The sequence below is a fragment of the Zosterops lateralis genome, assembly GCF_965231275.1.
Source record: "Zosterops lateralis genome assembly, chromosome: Z".
NCBI classification, from domain to species: Eukaryota; Metazoa; Chordata; class Aves; order Passeriformes; family Zosteropidae; genus Zosterops; species Zosterops lateralis.
In genome coordinates, this window is record NC_139800.1 from 64,077,876 (window position 1) to 64,100,647 (window position 22,772).

A 22,772-nucleotide genomic window follows, 5' to 3' on the forward strand; every position below is an offset into this window, starting at 1 on the left:
CGCTGACGGCGCCTCTCGCTGCCTCCCGCCGCCTCCCGCCGTTAGTCAGCACAGCGGGCGTCCCCCCGCCCCGCCGGCCCGGCAGTGGGGAGAGCGCGGGGACGCCGAGCGGAGCGCCAGCTGCAGGTAGGGGCTGTCCTCCCCCGGCGTTCTGGGGATGGACGGCGTGTGAGCGATCCGCTGCCGGCCGCGGTGCGTGGGCGAGTTGTTTCCTCCCCGCAGGTCCGTCCGCGCCTCTCCCCCCGCCCGGAGCCGCGGGGGGTGCGCGCTGCCCGGCGCAGGCTGTGCGGGCCCTGGGGCAGCGGAAGGGCCGCGGCGGCCGCCGGCGTTTCCTCGGAGGGGCGGCTGTGCTCTCCAGCACGGGCCGGGGGGAGCTGCCGGCCCGGCCACCCTCCCGCCCGTCCCTCTGTCCCGGGCCCGGGGGCTGTGCTGGCGCCGCCCGCCCCAGGGCGCCCGTGATCTGTCTCGCTGCTGCATCTCCGAGCGCTCGCCCGGACTCCTTTGTTGGAAACGGGCGCCCTGGCTTGTGACACGCTTGTTAAAGCCTGCCTTTTCGCGACTCCACACAGTGCCTTTGAGTCGCGGCTGAGGACCTCGGAGGAAGCGAAGCCTTTTCCGATGCGGACACCTGAGGAGTTAATTTAGTTCCCGCCAGCCTGGTTGGATTTATCCCCTCAGCTTCTGCAGTCGGGGGTGGGAGTGACGCTGGCCTCAACAGTGCTCTCAGGTATTGTGAATATATAAAATTGTAAAGTATTCGGTCAGTAAGGAAGCAGGAGGGTCTGTGGGTGCGGAAATGGGGGCAGAAGCCGCGGAGGCCGGGCGGAGCTGCGGGCGGGCCGTGCCGGTGTGGGGCCGGCCTGTCCGGGCTCTGACACCGCGCCGGGCGGGCCGGACCCCGCGGGGCCGCAGCGCCCCTGGGCACCGCCCCGGTTCAGCGGGCACGGCCGGGACAGCGTCCTGATCGGGGCATGCAGGGCCTTATGTAAGCCACTTAATCCCCCAGCCCTCTATCTGGGACCTTTAGAGGTTTAGTTTGTTCTTGGGGTGATAAAGAATGTCTGGATTTTTCGGTTAGTGTTTCCTGTGTTCCCTTTCTTTTTTTTCAACTCTGCCGTTAGTTTTTGATAGATACAAAGGATAAGTAATGTCTCTCTGTGTAAGGTAAGATAGCTAGAATTTGTAAGGCTAGCTGGGGTGTTTATTTGTTTAGAATCAAATTAAGCAAAGTAAAGTTCCGCCAGGCTTCTCTGTTTTCACGTAGTATGCTTTGTCTTTTGAAAACTGCCTTAAATAGTTACATCACTGTGTTTCTTAGTATAGCTTTTTCATAATTGAATAGACTTCCTTTGTGTTGTTTTCCAGACTTACTGTATATTCTTTCTTAATACTTTATTTATATAAAGACATTTTATCTCTTTCTTAATCCTTTTATGTGGTACTCAATCCGACACTAATGATTTCTTTCTCACTGAATATTTTGTTGCTTTAACTGTTGGACTAGTTAAAGGATGTTCATATCCTTCTGTTCCATTTTTAAAATTACACAGGTGTTGAAGTAAATATTGGTACTGGCTTGAACTCAAATGTAGTGGCTCAAACTCAAATTTTCATTGTATGGTGCTCAGTGAAAATGTGAGGGAAAGTACTTCAGAATTTCTCGTTTCAGCAGTATATAATGAAGAGTAAAAATGGAAAAAAAAAAAAAAAAACCCAGACAACAAACCCGCAGCCAAAATACACACAAATAGCAACCAAACAAAAAGAACCCCAACAATTTTAATAACTTGCCCGTTATAGTTTGAACAACACTTAAAGTTCCAAACCAGCAGCTATATTTATTAGTTTGACTTTGTTCTTGTGAATAGTTCGCATGAAATAGGCAATTTAATTTAAATAAACATCTAGAGTAATTTATATGTAATGTAAATATGAGATTTCTAACTAAGTGTTTGCAAGGGTTGGGCTGCTTTTGAGACTTATACATAATGAAGTATTCAAATATGTGAATAATAGGTTTCACTTTCTTGTTATTATGTACAGAGATAGGAGGACAGGAATAATTGCTTATATGAAAAAAGACATTTGTGTTAACCTCGGAATCACAAGATAAATGCTTGAGGTGTTCTTTAAGATTAAATAGACATTTTCCCTCTTCTGTCAGCCTTTGTGAGAAGGCTGATTACCACAGAATGAACTGAAATCACTGCCTGTGGGCAGTTTTACAGTTGTAATTTTATATGTTAGGTCTTTATTCGTAAGAGACTTAGAGAGATAAAATTGATAAAATGATCTGGCTTTCCTTTTAAAAGCTATCCCAGAAGGGGTAAGTAATACAACTTGGGTCTGTTTTGTTTCTTAGCCTCTATTGCTGCAATAGAGGAGTTGTCTCCAGTTTCTTTCACGGAATTTTCATACTTAATTACTCTGAAAAATGCAGTATAATTTTAAAGGGGATGTATTTTTTTAATTGTATTTTTTGTGTTGTTAGTATATTTTACCAGGTGTAGGAACTGTATTTGCAGACCAGCACTGGCATTTTTATTATTGCTGAAATGTCAAGTAGAAGGTGAGATAGTTGTGTTGAGGTGTGTTGATCTCAGAATCTGAAGATGCTGTAATGAGCACAGAGATTTACATCATACGTGCTCAGAAGGTGTTAGACTATACCTTAGGTATTCACAACACATCTTATTCAAATGAGTCCCATTAAAGTTACTCATCTGTAGTTGTGGAACCATATGTTTAAAGTAATCTGGTCAGAGTTGGTTTTGCCTCAGCTTCGCTAAGAATACAGATAAAGCACACACACATCCAGCTTGTTCACACTCTCATGTGAATACAATCCATCACAGTGAATGACAAACCAGTTCCAGTATAATAGAAACATTGTTTGCGTTTAGTTGGAATTATTCTACTGTGGAAGTTCAGTAGGTGTTTTGTGTCAAATTGGTCCGGTCAGTGACCTGCTGTTTTTCTTGGGTCTTCTGACTGAAGAAAGTAGCATGTATTTGTTTTAAAGAAAAGAGTTGTCGTTAGCTGTGATTTAGTTGGAGAATAACTCTGGAATCAGGATGTTCTGTTTCAGTAGGCATATTTTCCATTGGATTAAAAGATCGATATATAAAGCCTGCATTAGCCTAGCAGAGAGGAAGAATAATACTTCATCTGTGGTCTTCAGCATGTTATTTGCCATATCTGGTGACAGCCCATTTTTAGCACATTTAAGCTATCTTGGGGGACAGTACCACCACATCAGCTGATTCACTGTGGTTTGCTGCAGTACTGCCCTGTGTATGAATCCCTCAGGCCAGTTTCCAGTCTTCTGAAATTACTTTGGCAAATAGCAAGTATTTTTGGTGTGAGATCATATCTCTAGTATTGCTGGGCTGTTTATACTTATAAATAATGTAAACTCCTGTTCTAATTCTTTCTGACAAGTGAATTTTGAAGAAATAAAAAATTCTGTAGCTATGCTGGTATGGAGTGCAATCTGCTGTTCCTGGGCAGAACAAACTATTTATATCTCACTTTTGGAGGCACAAATTCTTTTAAATTTTTCACAAAAAATAATAATCACCTTTAGAATAAAGTATAATATCTAACTTCCCCTTCGGCATTTCTTTAAAGGTGGGAAAACTCGCTCGGAACAGATCCATTTAATAGCTTCTGATAGAAATAGAAGTGGTTTTGAGTATTGGGTCATATAAGTACTTGAAAAAAAAGCATGTTGAGGCATCACAGTTGCTTCTCTGGTCTGCGAAGATGAACTCATTAAGTAGAAGTGAAAGAAGTTGCTTCTTTGATGCTCATAAATATAAGAGAAGTGAAGAAGGAACAAATACACCCCTCCTCCCCCAAAAACAGGATTTTTATTTTGCATAAGACAATCCAAACCTTTTTATAATACTTAGACTTCCTCCATAGACTTCTTCCACTTACCCTGACTTTTGGCTATAACTGAAACTTAATGGTCACATAATCTCCAAATTTGAGTGAATAATTGTGCTAATACACAAGACTATTGTTAATTCAGCTGGCAGGAATATGGTCTTTTACTCAGGATCTTCTTTAAGAGCCTATGTACCTTCTTATGGGTGCTGATCAGGACTTCCTGCCATACCTCTAAACTGGTAGTGTTTATCTCCCATGTATAAATATCTGTGGTTTCCCTCTGTTTTCAAGAAAACTAGAGACCTGGGGTGAAAACTCTTAGCTGTGGCAATCTCTTTTTTTGAGTCCTCTTTTTCTGTAATATTCCAAGAATGCTCATGCTGTTTGTCAGACTGTCTTACTGTAGCTGTTTTTGCTGCTCTAAAACTAGGCTCCGTGTAAAATTGTTTGCAGTGTGCTTTCTTACTGTATGTCCAGGAAGAGACCATTCACACAACCAAAAATGGGGATAGTTGTTCTGTAATATATGTTAAAGTATTTTTGCAGCACTGTCCTTCAAAATTTTTTAGAAAGAAATTTACACATGAAAACGTACGCTTCTCTACAAATTTAAGAACCAAATTTGAAATATCTAAATATTGTTAGGTGTCATAGTTAGCAGTAAGATTTTATTGTTGGATGACCCAAATACTTCTGGAACAGCATGGTACTATAGACAGCTGAAATCTGCTTGTTTTGTAGCTCCAGTCAAAGCCAGTATGTGAAACTGTAAGTGTTTATGTTCACAGGAAACTGTCAGGAGATGAACTTGAGACCTGTAGATAGATTTGGTATGAAAAAGTTATTTAACTTAAGATGAAATGTCAGATGTCTTAACACAAGGAAAGCAGTGTAAATGCTTATCTTTTGTGTGCTGGTTTCCAGCATGGTACTTGTAAAATTTCATTGCTCTTTTTATCTCTGAGAAAAAGTATTGCTGCAACAAAGGATTTCCCCCCCTTCCTTCTCACTGCTCTAAATTTGGTGCACACAATGTCTACTTTAAGGGCAACTGTATCTTTACCTGGCTTGCTTTAGGTATAGGTGTGTTTACTTTTTTTTTTTCTCCACCCCTCCCCACTGTTAAAACCAATGCTTTGAATTGGTACTATAGATTATATAGATTATATTGCTTTAACAAGTATCTGTGATACAGCATTTAGTTTGGGATGTGTTTCTTAAAGCAAAAAAAAACACCCACTTTTGTCATTTATACAATCCCAATTCCTATGTCCAAAGAGCTAAGAATTTCTTTGAAGGTTTTCAAAACATTTAAGTCAGTAAGTATGACGTGCAAAGGTAAGTTCATGGCAACATTTTTGTGTACCAAAGCTGTACAGTGTTTGCTAAGCCAGAAGCATCATTTTGTTTTGTCTTCCAAGTTTTGACCTTCGTGCACACTTCATACTTCTGATAGTGCTTGCAGGAGCCCATACCTCATGACTGCAATACACATTCTTTGTATTTAGGAAGTGCTGTAGAGATTTTTAGCTGCAGAAATCTGCATAATCTTAGTATGCTGCATCTCTGCAACATATTTTAATTGTTCTTTATCACATATCTATTTTTCAATAGGAAGAACACTTTTCTTAATGTCTTAAGATAAGGAACTTCATTTCCTCCAAAGAAACTCCAAAATTCATGCTTGCTCTTTCCCTGGGTAATCATGTTTTACTTCTGATGTCTAGCAGGGCTTCAGAGTTATCACTCCTCTTTAATAATATACTCATTGTGAAGTAATTAATAATATCAAATTAAGTGTTATATGGAAATATGCATATATATATATACGTATCTAAGGCTTTGTTTTGTTAAATGTTCAAAAGTTATGCATTATTTTCTAGAGACGTTATGTTTACATTTTTTTTAAGTTGGGAGTTTTTTAATGTCGGATTCTGAAACTGGAAACTGATATATTCTCTCTTCTCATTTCAGACTAGAAGATGAATAATCTTTCCTTTAGTGAACTGTGTTGCCTGTTCTGTTGTCCACCATGCCCAGGGAAAATTGCCTCCAAGCTGGCATTCTTACCTCCTGATCCCACATACACACTGATGTGTGATGAGAGTGGGAGTCGCTGGACTTTACACCTCTCAGAGCGAGCAGACTGGCAATATTCTTCCAGAGAAAAAGATGCCATTGAGTGCTTCATGACTAGAACATGTAAAGGCAACAGGATTGCCTGTATGTTCGTGCGTTGCTCGCCTAATGCCAAGTACACTTTGCTCTTCTCACATGGAAATGCTGTTGACCTGGGTCAGATGAGCAGCTTTTATATAGGACTGGGTTCACGGATTAATTGCAACATATTTTCCTATGATTATTCTGGATATGGTGCAAGTTCTGGGAAGCCAACAGAGAAGAATCTGTATGCTGACATTGATGCTGCTTGGGTGGCTCTTAGAACGAGGTAAGACATTGGTTGCCATTTTTCTTCTACAGCATGCTGTCAGATGGTTATTTTACGTGCATCGGTAGTTGAAACAGCAATGCTGTGATTTAGAATTATGGATTCATATCCAAACTGTCTAGTGGTGCCTGGTGCTGAAGGGAATGTCAGTATTAAGCAGGATCAGTATATATTACTTACGTGCTGGAAAAATTGAAATGGAATTAAATTTATTAAGCTGTGGCTTAATCCTGAACTATTAGAGCATCATCCTTATTGTCATAATTCAGAATCTTCTCAGCTGCCAAAATTAAAAAGGTGGGAAAAATCCATAATGGTTGATACCCCAGTAATTAAGCCACTGTTGTGATGTGGATGTAAGAAAATGCAGGTTGTTTCTTCAGATAATTTTCATCACATACTTTTTTTGTAGGGAGGGGCAGAGTAAAAGTACAAGAGAATTTGGTGAGACTCTATTTCTGTATGTTGTTGAGATCACCTTTGTTTCAGAATTCTGGCTAGCAGCTACAGTGTTTCCAAAGAGAGAAACATCTTTTTGCTTTCTATATAAACCAGCTTCACAAAATATAACATGTGGGAGAAGTTGTAATGGGTCTGTGTAAATACCTTATGGTGGGAACAAAAAAAAACAACAGAATTTGGAGCAGTGGTGTTATCTCAAGTAGAATAAAAATGGACAAGAAAAAAGTGCAAATGAAAAAATGTTATTTCAGCATTTTCTGTGTTCTAAGCCTCTGGTTTTATGGGAGATAAAATAACAAGATGGAAGATTCTGTAAGCATTCACTGATATAGGTGAGAATCCTGCATCAAATAAGTGCAGCTTCTCCAATGTGAGAGCAAGTTTCTCCGTATTTTTTTCCATTTAGCTCAATATTCTTCTCATGTTACCCAGACTACAAAAACTATTTTTTAAGATAGTACGCTACCAGAAGAATAACTGCTCACCAAAAATTCCAGCACACTGAGTATTTTACACCAAAAAGGTATAAAAACCTGAAGTGTGTTGTTATGACTTAGTCTTTGCAACTTGAGCATCCTGTTTAATAATTATAGTATCAGGGATATGACTTACTGTGAGGGCCTGTGGACTTTAAGTCTTGGATCCTGGTAATTGACACAGTGTGTTTAGAACTTCATCAATGTAGTATTAATGAGCAGATTACCCCTTTTCAGTGTTGTAAGCACACCTAGTCTTGTGTTCCTTTTACATTATAACAACAGCATGATACTTCTTTTTGAAGAAGAATATGTTATCCATATATTAAATAGGGGAAAAGCTTATTATCATAAACCTCATTCATTTTGACCCCTGAGACAGTGCTCAGCTGCATTAAAATACTCAGTGAATATCTGGAGCAGAATGGAGCCTTTGCTGCAGCCTTGATTCACTTTCATAGGGTAGCCCGTTCTGTCAGTTTCACACTGGCACCATCTTTGACATTTATAACTGATTCTGCAAAAACAAATTAATTTGACAGATTGTTTGCAAGATAAATATATAGCTATAAATATAGCGTATAGCTATAACTCCTTGGAAATTCTTGTTGATGAGATAAGAAAGAGACCCTAGGGTTTTAAACTGTGCCTCACAGTTTGTGATGTGATGAAGAATGGAGAAGTTACCTTTGGAGATTGACCATAGCTTCCTACATTCCCTGCTCTGAAAAATGGAATCACAGAACCTAGCACTAAAAGGTATTTCTGGGGTAATTGAAATGCTGATGTGGGCTTAATTCTACAGTCAGCAAAACCTCTTGTGGTGAAGACTTGCTAGCATCTTAAGTTTTGCGTCTTGGAAAGACAATTCTCATACTCACCTGTAAATCAGCACAGCTGTCCAGTGTGGACTGGACGCCCGGGATGATATAGTCTGGAACTCGAGCAGAGGGTGATGATGAGATTTTGTTGTGAGTATTAATATTCTTGTGAATGAATACAAAAAATAAATACAAAAAACTTGTTTGGAAGCCTATCAGAACAGGTAAACAGCAGATGTAGATCCTGAGTTGTGTCCTTATTCTTTACCTTGAGTATGTTAATAGGAAGCAGTAGCTACCTATGTGGATGACAGCCATGAAAGAAGGTGGTGTGATTCACTGCCTTCATCAGGTCTGGAAAAGTTGTACATTGCTGCATATTCATGTGCAACATGAATATTGCTATGGGACCATATAAAAGCTGCAAGTGAGGACATTCTTTTTCCAGCTGTCATAGCTACCAAGTGTTGAAATAGCAGGAGTCATTTTGGGATACGCCTATTTTCTGCTGTTCTGGTCTCTGAAGGCCTTTGATGACACCCTAGCAAGGATGGAAAGGTTTACCTGCCCCAGGCAAATGCAGGGCAAGTGGCACTCCTTCAGAAACCTCTGAAAATGTGCCAGAATTGCCTCATCACCAGATTTACCTGTAAGAAGCCAAACAGCTCTTTCATTGTTGCATATCATGGACTGCCTAATAATTGAAAAATTGAAGAGTAAATCTCACCATCAGATGATGTGTCAAAGTGGACAGAATGTCCATAGATTGAACAGTCAGGTATAGGAATAATACTGAACCTGTTCAGATGTTGGCCAGAAGTGTTCATTTGACAATTTACAAATTACTCTTTTCTTCGTGCAGAAGTGTGTGTGTGTGGGGGGGGGGGGGTTCAGCTAGAAGTTGAGCTACTATAACTTTGTACATTTGGAGAGAAATTGAGGTTTTATTTAAATTGATAGGGAAAAGTAGCTCAATTATCATGGAAGAGAAATCTTGGCAATGAAACAAGTGTATTGGTAGCATTTTAAAGTTTAGAAGGGGCCTGTCATGAGAGAGGCAGAAAAGGTGCAGCTTGTTGATTACAATGTGGACAATGCCTCTCATAGAACATACTCCTTTTTTCTTCTCCCAGTGGAAAATATTGTATGCACAAGAAGGGAAATGCGCACATCAGTTGAGGAAGAGTTGTATGCTCCTGAATTTTATTCATGCCCTGGAATGTTGATAGTTACAGGTGTGGATAATGTTCATGCCCTTCACGTTCTGCAGCTTGCAGCTGTAATTTTATGTGTTATGTCCATGATGACAAAGGGTTCTGAATGTGCATTGAAAATTCCCTCAGGATGTTCCCCCTTGTTCCATGTGCCCCAAGCCCTGTGTTAGTTTTCTAAATGTGTGTGTTGTGTGTGTTGCAATAGTTTCACAAACTGTAGCTTTTCTAGAGCATCTAGCGTAAGCCTGAAGATGTACTATGGAAAATTTACCCTTCTAAGCTTGATCTTTTCAATACTTTATTCAGTATTGTAAAGCAATCAGGTCTTCTAGATTAAGAGCAGTAGTTCAGAAGTAAATATAAATTATTTTGTCTCCCTTATGTATATCCAGATCAAAACAACAGGTATTTTTATTAAAAAACAAAAAGAAAGAAAGAAAACCCAAAGAAACAAACTCTATCTACCTTGTCACAGCCAGACATACATTTGTAGTTTGCTTATTGCACATCATGGTAATATGATACATATCCAGTGAAAATATAAAATAATGTCAATATCCAGTGAAAGTGATGTACATCCAATTAAAGTGTTCAAGGAAAGACGGCACTTTGAGCAACTTGATTCAGTGAAATATTACCTCCCTATGGCAGGAGCCTGGACTATATCACATTCCAAGATAAACTGTTCTATGATTCCATGAAGAGAAAAAAAGAATGGAAGGGCAGAAGAAAGGTGGACTACCAGTAAGATAAGTGTTTAGTAAAGTGCAGAAAAGGTCTTGTTGCAAAGACACAAATATCAAGGAAATAGTTGAAGAGTTTCTGTTAAATCACATGAAGTTCATCACAAAGGGAAAAAAAAATTATTTCATTCCTGTTTAGCAGTCCTTTTCCTAACAGAAGCTGAAAAGATCAGGCCAGGAGTGTTTAGGATTGCCTCTTTTATGGAGACCATCTATATCTGCTCAGCATATATAGGGCCACGGAAAAGGATACTGGATTCATTATTGTTGTCTTGGTCCCTGGTTCCAGGCAGTGGAACAGTTGAGACTAATACAACAACTTACCAGTGGCATGGTGTTTCCTGTCCCTGAACACAGGCAGCACAAAGGAGCACAAAAGCAGTTGCTCCCATGCTCCCAGATAAGATTTATTTAGTTCTTTTCACTAAGTGTTAAAACGTAATGAGGGGGAGCACATTGCTGAAAATAGGAAAGCAGTTCTTTTCTGTTTGACAGTAGCTAAGCTTTGTAGTGACACTAACCTGTGCCTTTAGCATGCTGATGAGGCAGAAATTTGTGAGCACTCAGACACTCTGTGAGGATGTCAGGAGGCTTAAGTGAACAGAAGTTCTGTGTCAAAAATGCTCTTTAGATTCCATCTGCTTTCCAGGTAGGTAATCTTTAAGTGTGGGAACATAAAGGATGAATTGGGTGTTGAAAGGAATTAGAATCTCAGTTGCTCTGTGAAAGAGAAAGATGTTGCAATCAGCCTTTAAACTGCAGAAATTAACTATCAAGTTTTGTACCATATTCTGCCCAGAATAACTTGCCCATGAGAAGCAGTGCTTTCTCTGAGAAGGTACATCTGTACGTAGCTACTTCTGAGGTTTTTTTCCAAGGTCCTTTTTGGTGATTATGGTTTTTAAAAAATTGCCAAACCTAAAATCACCCTCGGTTACTTTCACCCCCACATTGAAGGTCTGTCTATGATGACACAAGTTATCTAAGATTATTTGAGTGGACAACAGTGTTTACATTAGTCCTATTATCAACATAATGAGCTTTCAAAGATAGCAACAGTCTTTACAACATGTCTTTGACCTCTTGTAACCAGAGGAACTACTTGAAGCATATGGCTCTGTAAATGTCATGTTCCCCTTCCTCAGAATGGCCTGTACTTATAAGGCACTGATTAAGAGAACGTTACTGCAGCTTTTTCTTTTGATCTGACACTCTTCCTTTGAGATACTAGGTATGTAGTCACCTAATAATTTGACACAAAACTTCTTGGAGATTAACAGGCTATGAGTCTATTAAAAGAAGTAAACAAATTTTATGAGTAAGGAACTTAAAACCAGTTACCTTTTCAAGAATTTTTCTGTTTTAGATTGTAAAGTGATACTTTTGAGAGAGAGCAACAGAGGGATAATTGAGCTTTCTTTTTCTCCAAACATTTCAGAAGCCTATTGTATTCGGTTTGCATGGCCATGTTTTGTAGCAGGGAGCTACAGAGGTGCCTTCTGTGAGAAACTGCCAGAGGCCTCCTCCATGTCTGGCAGAGCCAATCTCTGTTAGGTTCAAAGATGGATATGCTGCTGGCCAAGGCTGGGCCAATTAAAAATTATGGTAGTGCCTCTGGGATAACATATTTAAGAAGAAGGGAAAAGAAATCATTGCCCATTGTAATTTCAGCCAGAAAAGACTGAAGTGAAAACATGTGGTGGGAACAGCCCTCCAGACACCAGGGTCAGTGGGGAAGGAGGGGGAGGAGGTGCTCTGGGTGTTAGAGGTGATTCCCCTGCAGTCTGTGGCACAGACCATGGTGAAGCAGCTGTGCCCCTGCAGCCATGGAGGTCCACAGGGATGCAGAGATCCACCCACATCCCAGGGAGGAGCCCCACACCAAAGCAGGGGGTACCTGAAGAGAGGCTGTGGCCCCATGGGAGACCTGTGGAGAGAGGAGCCCACACTGGAGCAGCCTGTCCTTGAAGGACTGCACCCCGTGGAAGAGTGACCCATGCTGCAGCAGTTTGAGGGAGACTGTTGCCTGTGGGACAGATGCAGGTCTGAGAAGTTGATGGAGAACTGTCTCCTGTGGAGGGATGCCGTGGTGAGCAGGGAAAGGGCTCCTTGCCCTGAGCAGCCAGAGAAACAACGTGTGATGAACTGACCATAACCCCCATTCCCTGTCTCCCTGCGCTGCTGCAGAGCCTGTAGAGCTGGGAAGGGGAGGGCATGGGGGAAGGTGTTTTTGAGGTCTGTTTTATTCTCATTATCCTGCTCTGATTTTGTTAGTAATAAATTCAGTTAATATCTCTATTTTTAGCTGGTTTTGCCCATAATGGTATTTGATGAGGGATCTCTGCCCATGAGCCCTTCGTTAAATTTTCTCTCCCATGTTCAGCTGTGGAGCAGAGTGAGACAGCTGCTTTGGTGGGTGCCTGGCACCTAGCCAGGGTCAGCCCGCTAAACCTTTTCAAGACAAAAGGGAAGATTGTAATGAGCACATGTAATCTCTGTTTTCCAAACTGCTTGGAGTTTGTTATTTTCAAGGCAGGGGTTGTTTATTAAAGTTTTCATCCTCTTCAAGCCAGAATATTCAGAAGTCTACCACTACTTCTGGTTAATAACATCTTTATTTTAGTTTACAGATTGCAAAGCATGTAGTTTCTGGTAGACACTGTGAGGCAATCTATTTGACTGGTGGAGTAAGGATTACTTTAATCCAGATATTGTAAATGCTTCTTTTGGCTTATCTTTTTGTAGCCATCATTTATATCTTCAGACTGAAGGAATTTGATCAAAAAATAAGGGAAAGAATAATGTGAAAGAGGAGAATATATGTTCCAAAATACACTTTTTAAGTTGTTGTCCTAGGGTGACCCCTAAATCAGGACAGCTGTGCTTTAAATTCCTGTGTAATGGCCTGTATCTTGTAAAACTCAACATCCAAGGGAACGCAAGGTAATTGGCAAGGTTTGTTATTTGAAAACTGTTTTATCATAATGTGCTGTGCAAACTGCATGCCATACTTGTGATGCAATGTGTCAGGTATTAATGCAATTGTTACTTTGTTCAGATTATGTGGGAAGGAGGGAAGGCTGTACTGTACTTTCAGAATGGACAAATGTGATGTGAATTAGGAGACGAATTGTAGAAGGATAGGTGCTAAGATGTTCTTAGAAGTGTCAGAAGAGGTGCAGAAATAGTGAAGATCTTAGATTTGTTTTTTGCTTCAAAGCTTTAATTAATTGTATTTATGGGTGTTGGAATTTTCAGAAAATCTTGTTAATGATTGAAATTGCTTATTTGAGAACTGTCATGGGGTGAAGGGCCTGCTAGAAGTTCCAGGCTGATGATGAGGACTTAGAGTTTTAGAAGTCTTAATTTGATTATTATCTGATTATGACTAGAAACTCTTTCTAGGAAACACTAATAGTAATTAAGTAGTCATGATGCAGCAAGATTCATGTGTCAGGCAGAGTCTGCCTCTGTGCTAATACTTTAAAGGCATTTACATTTCACTCTGGCAGAACCCAATTTAAATGAAGAGGTGAATATTAAATAGACAATGTTAGATGTGAACAGTGGGTTTTAAACCAAATTTAGCAAGTTATTCGCATGCCAAATGAGTTCTGCTCTTGATATGTAACTTATAAGTAATACTACAATCTTGAAATCTTCCTAGATACATATTTTTTAATTAACTGTATATTATATACTGATGCAACTTAGAGACTATTTTTTTCTGGCTTATTAAGAAGTACTTGTGGATTTGATGGGAGCTGTTTTGTTGGTTGGTAACTTCAATGTCTTGGTACACACAAAACACAATTTTTCCTAAAGTTCCTGATTTTTTCAGTCTCTTAGACTTTATTGATTTTAGTGTTTGGTTACCTATACAGTTACTGACCTATGTTTATAAGATACTGGAGAATATTTTTGTTACTTCTCCTCCCCTGACTTTACTGGAGGTATGCAAAATATACTATTTTGATAACTTCTTTGTGGGTATGGGTGTTGTTTTATAGTGTTGACAGAAATTATGTGTGCCTTTATTGTAGACAAGGTAACAGGTGCACTTTCCTACACTTGATTTTTCATTCCTTTTAGAATTAAAGTGGCAAACATCAAACTTCATGCTGTTCCACAGTGATGTTAGGCTAGGCTGGTCTCACTTAAAAAGTTGAATAAGTTTTAATAATGCATAAGAGCAATGATTTGGGTTTGGGGTTTTTGGTTTACTTTTGGGGCTTTGGGATTTTTTTTGGAGGTGATGGAGTGGAGTTGGTTTGTTTGGTGTGTTTTGTGGGATTTTGGGGAGGTTGGTTGTTGGTGTTTTTCGGGGTTTTTGTGTATGGAGTTTAGTATTAATGCAATGTAGTATTCCTTCCTATTCAAAGTACTTCCTCTCCCAAGTTTAGATACACTGTTGCAGTCTGACCTGTGCCAAGAGTGCCTGGTTAGGGCACTGGGGCAGTGGATCAGCAGCTCGCGTCTGTTGCAGGCACTGTTCTTGGCCACATTACCATTCTCTTTAGAGGCTTTTCCCATGTAACTTGGGTAGCAATTGCTTTTTGTATTCAGACTAATGCCGGAAAACATATTAAACTGACTTGCATAAGTGTTAACTAGATGTTTCTTTCATTTGCTCCTGTTAATTGCGTCTTACTGGGAGGGAAGCTTTGACTTCAATTCTGTGTTCTCTGTTAGGCTATCTCGCCTGTGAATTAGGTTGATAAGAACAAGCTTCTTGGCTATTTACATGGAATGCTCAATATTACCATAGTGATCACTGTCAGTGTGGGCATGCTTTAAGTCTCACTGAATTTATAAACAATGTTATAAACAGCTTGCAGGTTTTATCAGGTATCAGAAGAGTAAAGCTGACAAAATTTTTGCGGGCTTGATTGTGTTTCATGTGATGATAACCAAAGACCTATTAAGGCCCTAATCAATTTTCTGTTGTAGGTCCACTGGAGATAATAATAAAGACTTCTAAGTAGTATACAAGCCACACTGCATTCACAAATCCATGTTTAAAAAATTAAATCATTATTTCAATATCATTCAGGCATAAGGAAAAAAAAAATACTGCAAATAGAGAGTGAATAAATAGTGTGTGTTTTAGTCAGGAATGTCATAAAACAGACTTGTCTGTTCTTCTACCAGCTCCTGTTTCATATTGAAACCCTTCTGAAAATTTTCTTATTCAGAAATGCCTTTTTTTGCCTTGCTCTGTAGGTTTTATCTTTTTCACTCTATATGCCACTCTTAAAACATTTCTAATTTTTCTAGGTATGGAATTCGCCCTGAAAATGTGATTATATATGGCCAGAGTATAGGAACGGTACCATCTGTGGATCTTGCTGCTCGGTATGAAAGTGCTGCTGTAATTCTTCATTCTCCACTGACCTCAGGAATGCGAGTGGCTTTTCCTGATACGAAGAAGACTTACTGCTTTGATGCATTCCCAAAGTAAGTTGCAGGACTTTTTTATTTAGCATTCATTTTCTCTATTACAGAAGTTTTCAACTAGAGAAACAAGTAGTCTGCAAGTTCTCTGAAACTTTTTCCAAAGGTTTAATAAAACAATTTCAGAAAAATCAGTGAATAACATCAAAGAGGAACATCTGATCTGAAGAAGTTTACAAAACTTTGTAAATCTTCTAGGCATTTTGCATCTCTAATCATTTTAGTGGGTATCTGTAAGGAAGTAATTAATTTTCCTATATACAACATATAAATCCCTAGTTCTAGCAAGTAGTTCCATCTAGTGAATTGTTAGTCTGGATAACTGTGAACTAAGTAATTTGCAATATGTTTCTGTAAAACCCAAACACTAAGTAGATCTTAACTGAAGAAAATTCCTTTCATGTATTTCATAACTATGCCATTGTTTTCATAGATATAATCTTTTTCTTACAGCATTGACAAAATTTCTAAAATAACATCTCCTGTCTTAATAATCCATGGAACTGAAGATGAAGTAATTGACTTTTCACATGGCCTGGCATTATTTGAGCGTTGCCAGAGACCTGTAGAGCCACTGTGGGTAGAAGGAGCGGGCCATAATGATGTGGAACTCTATGGACAGTACCTTGAAAGATTAAAAAAGTTTGTGTCACAGGAACTGTTGAACTTGTAACTTTCATTGTATTTACGTGTTTTTTTTTTCATTTCACTGCAGAACTGCACGCCTTGATATACATGTAACTTAAAAACCTGAATATTGTGTTTTCAAATCATCTTGGTTGCCTTCATTAAATGTCCAGGTAATGATTTGTCAACATAATTAATGAAGGTTTTAATGCCAGCATTATAAACTGGAATTACATGATCATGCAGTCAGACTTGGCAGTTCATATTTCTTTGTGTGAGGTTTTTTTCTTCTTAGATGTTAAGAAAAAAAATCACAAGGAGTACTGTAAGAAAATTTAATTATATAAAACCAAACGCTGTAAAAGTGTTGCCAAGTGCTTTAGCATATCAAAAAGAAGTTTATAAATATTTTTTAAACATCTCAAAGTGTACTGTGACTTACTCCGTTGCACAGGTGTAATTAAAAAACAGACTTTTAAGCAGTTGTTCTGTAAAAATGTGATAGCCATGAAATTTGAGCAAATACTAATGTATGTAATAAGAATAAACAGTCACTGGAAATGACTCATACCCTGTTATAGGGAGAGGCGGGCAAAATATCTTTTCCAATATTTTCCATTACTTTTGTGCTTAGTTTTCCTTTAGTTATTTTGTACTCGTGTTGTCCCGTAGCTTTCAGGATAATAAAATGTACCCTCTCATGTTCTCAGGAGTCCTAATCTTGCCAAAATAATGCCATAAGTTATCATTGTTGTAATGCAAGTATCATTCACATGGTTGCTATTGAGGCCACAAAATACCTCTTTGAAACCAGTAAGACTTTTAAAACTAGAAGACTTCTTGAGCCATGTTTTAAACACTGATTTTCTAGAGCCACAATGTGTCATTAAGAAGAACCTTAAAAATTTATCTAACATTGTAATAAAGGGTTTGCAACTTAGCAGTTAACTGATCAGGCTTGATTTTGGATGTTTAGTGTAAAAGCTTATTGTTTTTTGAGTATTGTGTGGAATTTTACTAATCAGGCCTGGATGAGGTAGGAGGAGTGGCAGAAGAGAATATTGACGTTTTTCTATTAACTCATCATGAAATAAACTTAAGTTGCCTTTCCCTTGAATGCATTTTGTGTGACTAAAACTATGAAAAATAAACTTAATTATATGTAGCCTAATTGTAAACAAAATAATATTCCAACAATACACACTGTGCTTTTCAGGCCTTAGGTAGTTTAATTGTTCTGCTTGTTTTTTGTGATTGAGGCAATTGTATACTTAAATGTAGCTTTGACTATTATGAAGACTGGTTAAGATATGTTGATTAGTAGTAAACAATATTCCACAAACTTGCAGTTCTTCCTTTTTCTTTTTATTCAAAGAAATAGCAGTGGTTGCTTGCAGTATCAAAATACTTAGCAACTCCCCATTTAATCAAGAAAATCTGATGTCCAAAGCAATAACCCATTGTTCTGAATTGCCAGCACAATTCTTTAACAGCAACTACTGTTCTGATCACCTCCCACCCCCATGCCTCATCTTACTACAATTTGCCAGTTCAGCACACAGGTTTTCTGCTGCAAAGCTGCTTGTAAACTTTTTTTCTGTAATGAAATCTATTTTCTTCTTTGAAATTGAAAGGAATTCTTGTATTATGCACTTTGGGGAGTTAATTGAGTAGAAAGAAATTTGTTCTCAAGCAATTAGGCTCCTGTTTGATATTTTGATCCAGGATGCTTCATTGAGTTCTGAAATTCAGAGTATATTCAGGAACAACAACATTAAACTTAAAAGATTTTCATCCTAGTTCAAGACTTTTGGATATAGGTGTGTAACTCATTTTATTACATCATATTTAATATGTAGTTTGATTTCCTTTTCTTACTACCATCTAGCCACCATCTTTGATGGAAATCATTACCATTAAATGTTTAAGTGCTTTCTTTGTGGTAAATGAAGCTTGTTTTGAGATTCACCTTCAGGAATTAACAAATAAAGAGTGTAGAAGTGCAATGTTAAGTGATATATATTTGTTGTAGTTTGGTTGCCTGCCCATTGCAGGGAAATGATCAACTGTTATCACAAGAACTATCTGATTATGCATGGGGATATTATGGCATCTTGTAACTGAAAAACACAGTAAAGGTGTCATAGCTTTTTGTTTTGTTGCTTTTGTTTGTGTTTTGTCGAAGCAGAACAAAAGGTCTGACTAACTGTTTTGTCTTCAGTATGTGCAGCTGTGCACATATGTGAATAGAGATTCTGGTCTCTTTTGCACCATTTACTCATGGGGAATTATTGTCAGTTTGTGCTGATTTATGTTTTATACCTGTATTTTTTCAGATGATTTGGATATGTGAAGGAATTGAAACAGGTTTTAGGCATAGCCCAGCCTGTAGTGCAGATTGTATTATGGTAGCAAACTTGTTATGAAAGCAACTCTGAGCTGTTGTTACAATGAAGAAAACATTGGACATCCTGATTGTCTATCCTTATACCATAGTTTTGGTGAAATTGACAATAGGCTGTTGTTTCATGTTACAGATGCAATTGTCTTCTGATAAATAAAGTTGATTCAACATTCATTGAAAAGACAATGTCTGCATTTTAGGGAAAAAGAAAAGAGCAGTTTGTAAGCCTCCTGGTGTCATTCTGGTTTGTTTGTGTTGTTTTGGTTTGTTTTTTTTTTTTTTCTTTAAGAGATGTATTTGACAGTAAACTGTCTTTTTCAGTTCTAGAAACCTTGGCAAATCAGCTTTCATAACAACTTGATATATGTAAAATGTGTGATTACCTTCTAAAGGTGGGGTCTGTTTGGGACATGTTTTGCTTTTGCATTCACAGCTCCATAAAACTTGCCTCTCTTTTCTTCCCACTTCTGTCAGCAAAGAATTCTAATGTATGTTCAGTTAGCTACTCTTACTGATTTTAAACTTACTTTCCTTTTCAAGACCTTTTTATAGGGGAAAAATATTACATGTTTATTTTTGGGCTCCTTTAATTGGGTGTCATTGGACAACAAGGTACCACTCATTTGGACTATTCCAAGTCTTACTAATTTTTCTCACTACCCTGTTAGTATCTTAAAGTCAGAAATAAGGAATATAGTATTTAAGTAGGAGGCTGATGGGTTGAAAACTTTGCAGAAAAGGAATTGGGGACCCTGCTGAGACAGGCTGCACATGAGCCAGCAATGCACCCTTGCACCAAAGGTGTGCAAGAGCATTCCAGGCCCAATAGGCAGAGATTTGCCAGCAGGTCATGGGAGGTGATCCCACACCTCGTCTCTGCACTGTGAGTACAGATGTGTGGGGAATGCTGGGTCTGGCTCAGGGCTTTTGCATGAGGAAGTTATGGATGTACTGGAAGAAGTCCAGTGCAAGGCCACAGCTATGACTGAAGGACTGGTGCATCCAGCACGGGAAGAGATCCTGAGAGAGCTGGGGCTATTCATCCTGAGGAAGAAAAGGTTTGGCAGGATATTAACTGCTGTGTGTGAATATCACACACAGGGAGGGAGGGGTTGGAGAGAGCTGAACATTCCCCTGTACTACCCTCTGAGAAGCAGGAGTCAATGATGACACGCTAAAAGCCAGAAAATGTAATCTGAAATTAGAAAGTAACTTCTTCCCTCCCTTTCTTTCTCTTTCTGTGAGGCAGATCGAACACTGGGACTGAGTGTGGAGTTCTCATCTTTACACGTAGTCAGAATTCAGCTGAACTGAGCTTTAGGCAACCTGCTGTATCTGACCCTGCTCTGAGTGCACAAGTAGATGATCTCAAGGGGTTCCATTTAGCCTCTGTCTTTCTGTGTACAGCAGCTCAGAAGTGGAGACTGTTTATTTAAAAGAATTATCTTCAATTGGTGTTCTCTACTTTTGATGCTTTATTTTAAAGCAACAGAAAGCAACAAAAGAGCCATTTTTCTCTTAGTCCTGAGACTGTCACTGTTTGATGCTGAATCAAACTAATACCAAATTTTATACCACAGACAGTGTCATCAAAAATCACAGATTGCTACTGTGTACTATCAAAGGAAGATTGAAAAGCTAGAAGCAAAGTATAAGCATGCTATCCTGTAAAGAGAAGTGCTTGAAAGATATTTTAAATATTGTCAAAGATGGAAATGTTGCATTCACAGCTACTATTAAGTTGTGAGATATGGTTGTTTTGAATTGTTTCAATAAAATTGAGTAATAAAGTTGGTTCTACTTCACCTGATTAATGTTTGTAAAACAGAAATTAATTTATTTTTGTGAGGAAGTTTGTAATGAGCTAGTAACTGTGTGTCAGGCTTGCTTACCATCACTTAAACAGTTCAGATAACTCTCATTGTTAAAACTTAGTGTGAAAATCCGTTCAGCTTGAGTACCAACAGATTGAAATGTTAGCATGATCCTACTTTAGAACTCTTGACATATGGAACTTTCTTAATTAAGATGTTTTCTTTCTGTGCAAGGAAATAAAATCCTAGCAAATTTCTGGTAAAATAGCAAGGAAAATGTTTTAAGAAAAAGGACAATGTAAAAGAAATGGTCTTAAAAACACATTACTCTTCCAGTGAGGAAGGGCCAACCGTAAGAAATTATCCTCTTGGGTTTTCCACCTGAGATTCAGGTGGTTTTAGAGTCTCTCGCCCTCTGCAAAGCCCCAAGCCAGACACAAGAATAAAATGGAGTCTTCTTTCTCAAGGTTTCTTGCTTTATTATTTCTTATCTTACAATTTTCTCTGTGCCTGGCCAAGGTCTGTTCAGCAGCTCCAGCAACGATCAACTCTCTCCACAAAGGGACGTCGCTGCCCTGTTACGCCAATTTTTATGTGTCTCTTGTTTACAATTACATACCAGTACCTATCACCTATACTAAACAGGTCTTCGCTGCTCTGACTCAATCTCCTTAAACTAATTTGTGCCACCATCACAGCAAAAGGTGGAGCCAAAGGAGAACTCAGGGCACCACCCAAAATCCTCCATCTTGTTCCTATTCACCTCCATTCTAAAAACCCAAACCTACACAATTTTCCACCCTAGCTTAGTGGTAAGCTAAACTACTGTCTTTCACACCTTTGTGACTTGCAATTCCTCTCTCAGTGTTAGAAGCCTTTCCCATGGACTGAAGTCAAAGACAGTGTGTTCCTGGGCTCTGTGCCAGGGTCTCCAACCCCCTTGTAAAGATCCGAAACCCACCTGTCCAGGATTCAAACCCTCTTGCTGAGGTCCCAGACATCTCTGCAAAGGTCCATGACCTTCCAGGACACCCAGAGGAATGCCCTGGACTCTGACATTTTCTCAGCATTAACTTTTTCCCAGTGGCATTAGTAAGGTGTGTTGTCTAATAATGACTTTCAAAACAATGAGAAAACCTTGAAATGATCTTGTCACTTAGAAGGTTTTGCAGTTGGTAAAGGAGTATGGTTAGTAAATCATACAAATGGTTGTAATTTTAATGTTTAATTTTCAAATTTTTTTGCTTAAAGAGGGCAAATAGCTTTCTGACCTTCAATGAGCACTGCAGGGAAGACATGAGAGAGACACTGATGAGACAGTCAATATACCTTCATATTAGGCTAGAAGGTGTGTGCACCTCAAATAGGTAACTGTGCCTTGTCTCCTGGAGCTTTTGGTGAAGGTAATGTGAATGTAATCAAGCTATCATGCTGAGACATTTTTAATTTCCAAAGCCACAAAAGTTTTTACCAGAAGTTTTCTTCTGGAGTCAGGTAAATGGTGGATTGACTAAAAGTGTAAAACTTAACTGTGCTGAAGATCCAAATAAGTCTTAGGCTAGAACAGCATTTCAAGTCATTTGATCAGGAACTCATCTAGTAGCTCAAGGGCACAACGGCACTGCATCTCTTTCTCCAACACCTTAAGTATTGCAAAGGTGCTTGGTTGGCCAAGTCATCTGCTTTTAAAGGTCGTATGATCTAAGTACACTTTAAATGTAAATGTTGTATATTTATGTAAGTCAATGTAGGTCATTCTAAGGAGAGCAAAGAGTGTGTGGATAAAAATCATCAGCAGCTTTGCAAGAGTATTACTGATTTGGAGACACATGATGCATTCTGATTTATCCCCAAATATTTCTTAAAAGAAGTTTGCTAGTTCCATTTGGTAGATGCTGCACACTCTTCAAAACAGGAGAAGAACTATCTGGTCTCTGGTTTAAAACAGCTTCCAAGGATGGTGCTGTTTTGTTATATTAATGGCAATGCTTTACTTCATTAGAAACACATTCCCAAAAGATTTGGGTGATAAAATCTAAGTGCTGATGAGGTATTGTAGTTTTCAGAGTTTTCTGCTTCTCAAAATGATACTAGTTAAATATATAGTTTACTTTTTTATTTTGTGTTTGGCCAAGTGTATCATAGTGTGCAGCACAGAGAAAAGCAAAGTAGTGCATGCCTTGTTATTAGAATTCTGTTTGTGTTGTGATGTCATTTAAAGTTAGCAACAAGATTTAATAAAACATTTCTTCTATCAGAGATTTTGTGGCCACCAAAGTGGTGAAACACAAACCACATGCTTGGAGCCAGAACAGGAGGGTAGACAAAAAATGCAGACTTGAAAAAGTGCATGAGTTCCTCTTCTGCTGTATTTGTGGAGCCCATGACTGTCTCAGTTTGCTCATCATAGCAGG

General features: G+C 38.9%; 1 protein-coding gene across 1 annotated transcript; it reads left to right on the forward strand.

Annotated features, from left to right (window-relative positions):
- The first annotated feature begins 35 nt into the window (after positions 1 to 35).
- ABHD17B (abhydrolase domain containing 17B, depalmitoylase) lies at positions 36 to 20,293 on the forward strand. Its single transcript, XM_083883891.1, has 5 exons — positions 36 to 126; positions 570 to 727; positions 5,869 to 6,343; positions 15,337 to 15,516; positions 15,967 to 20,293. The coding sequence occupies exons 3-5, from the start codon at positions 5,877 to 5,879 to the stop codon at positions 16,184 to 16,186; spliced, it is 867 nt and encodes a 288-aa protein (XP_083740017.1). The 5' UTR covers positions 36 to 126; positions 570 to 727; positions 5,869 to 5,876; the 3' UTR covers positions 16,187 to 20,293.
- Positions 20,294 to 22,772: the final 2,479 nt, after the last annotated feature.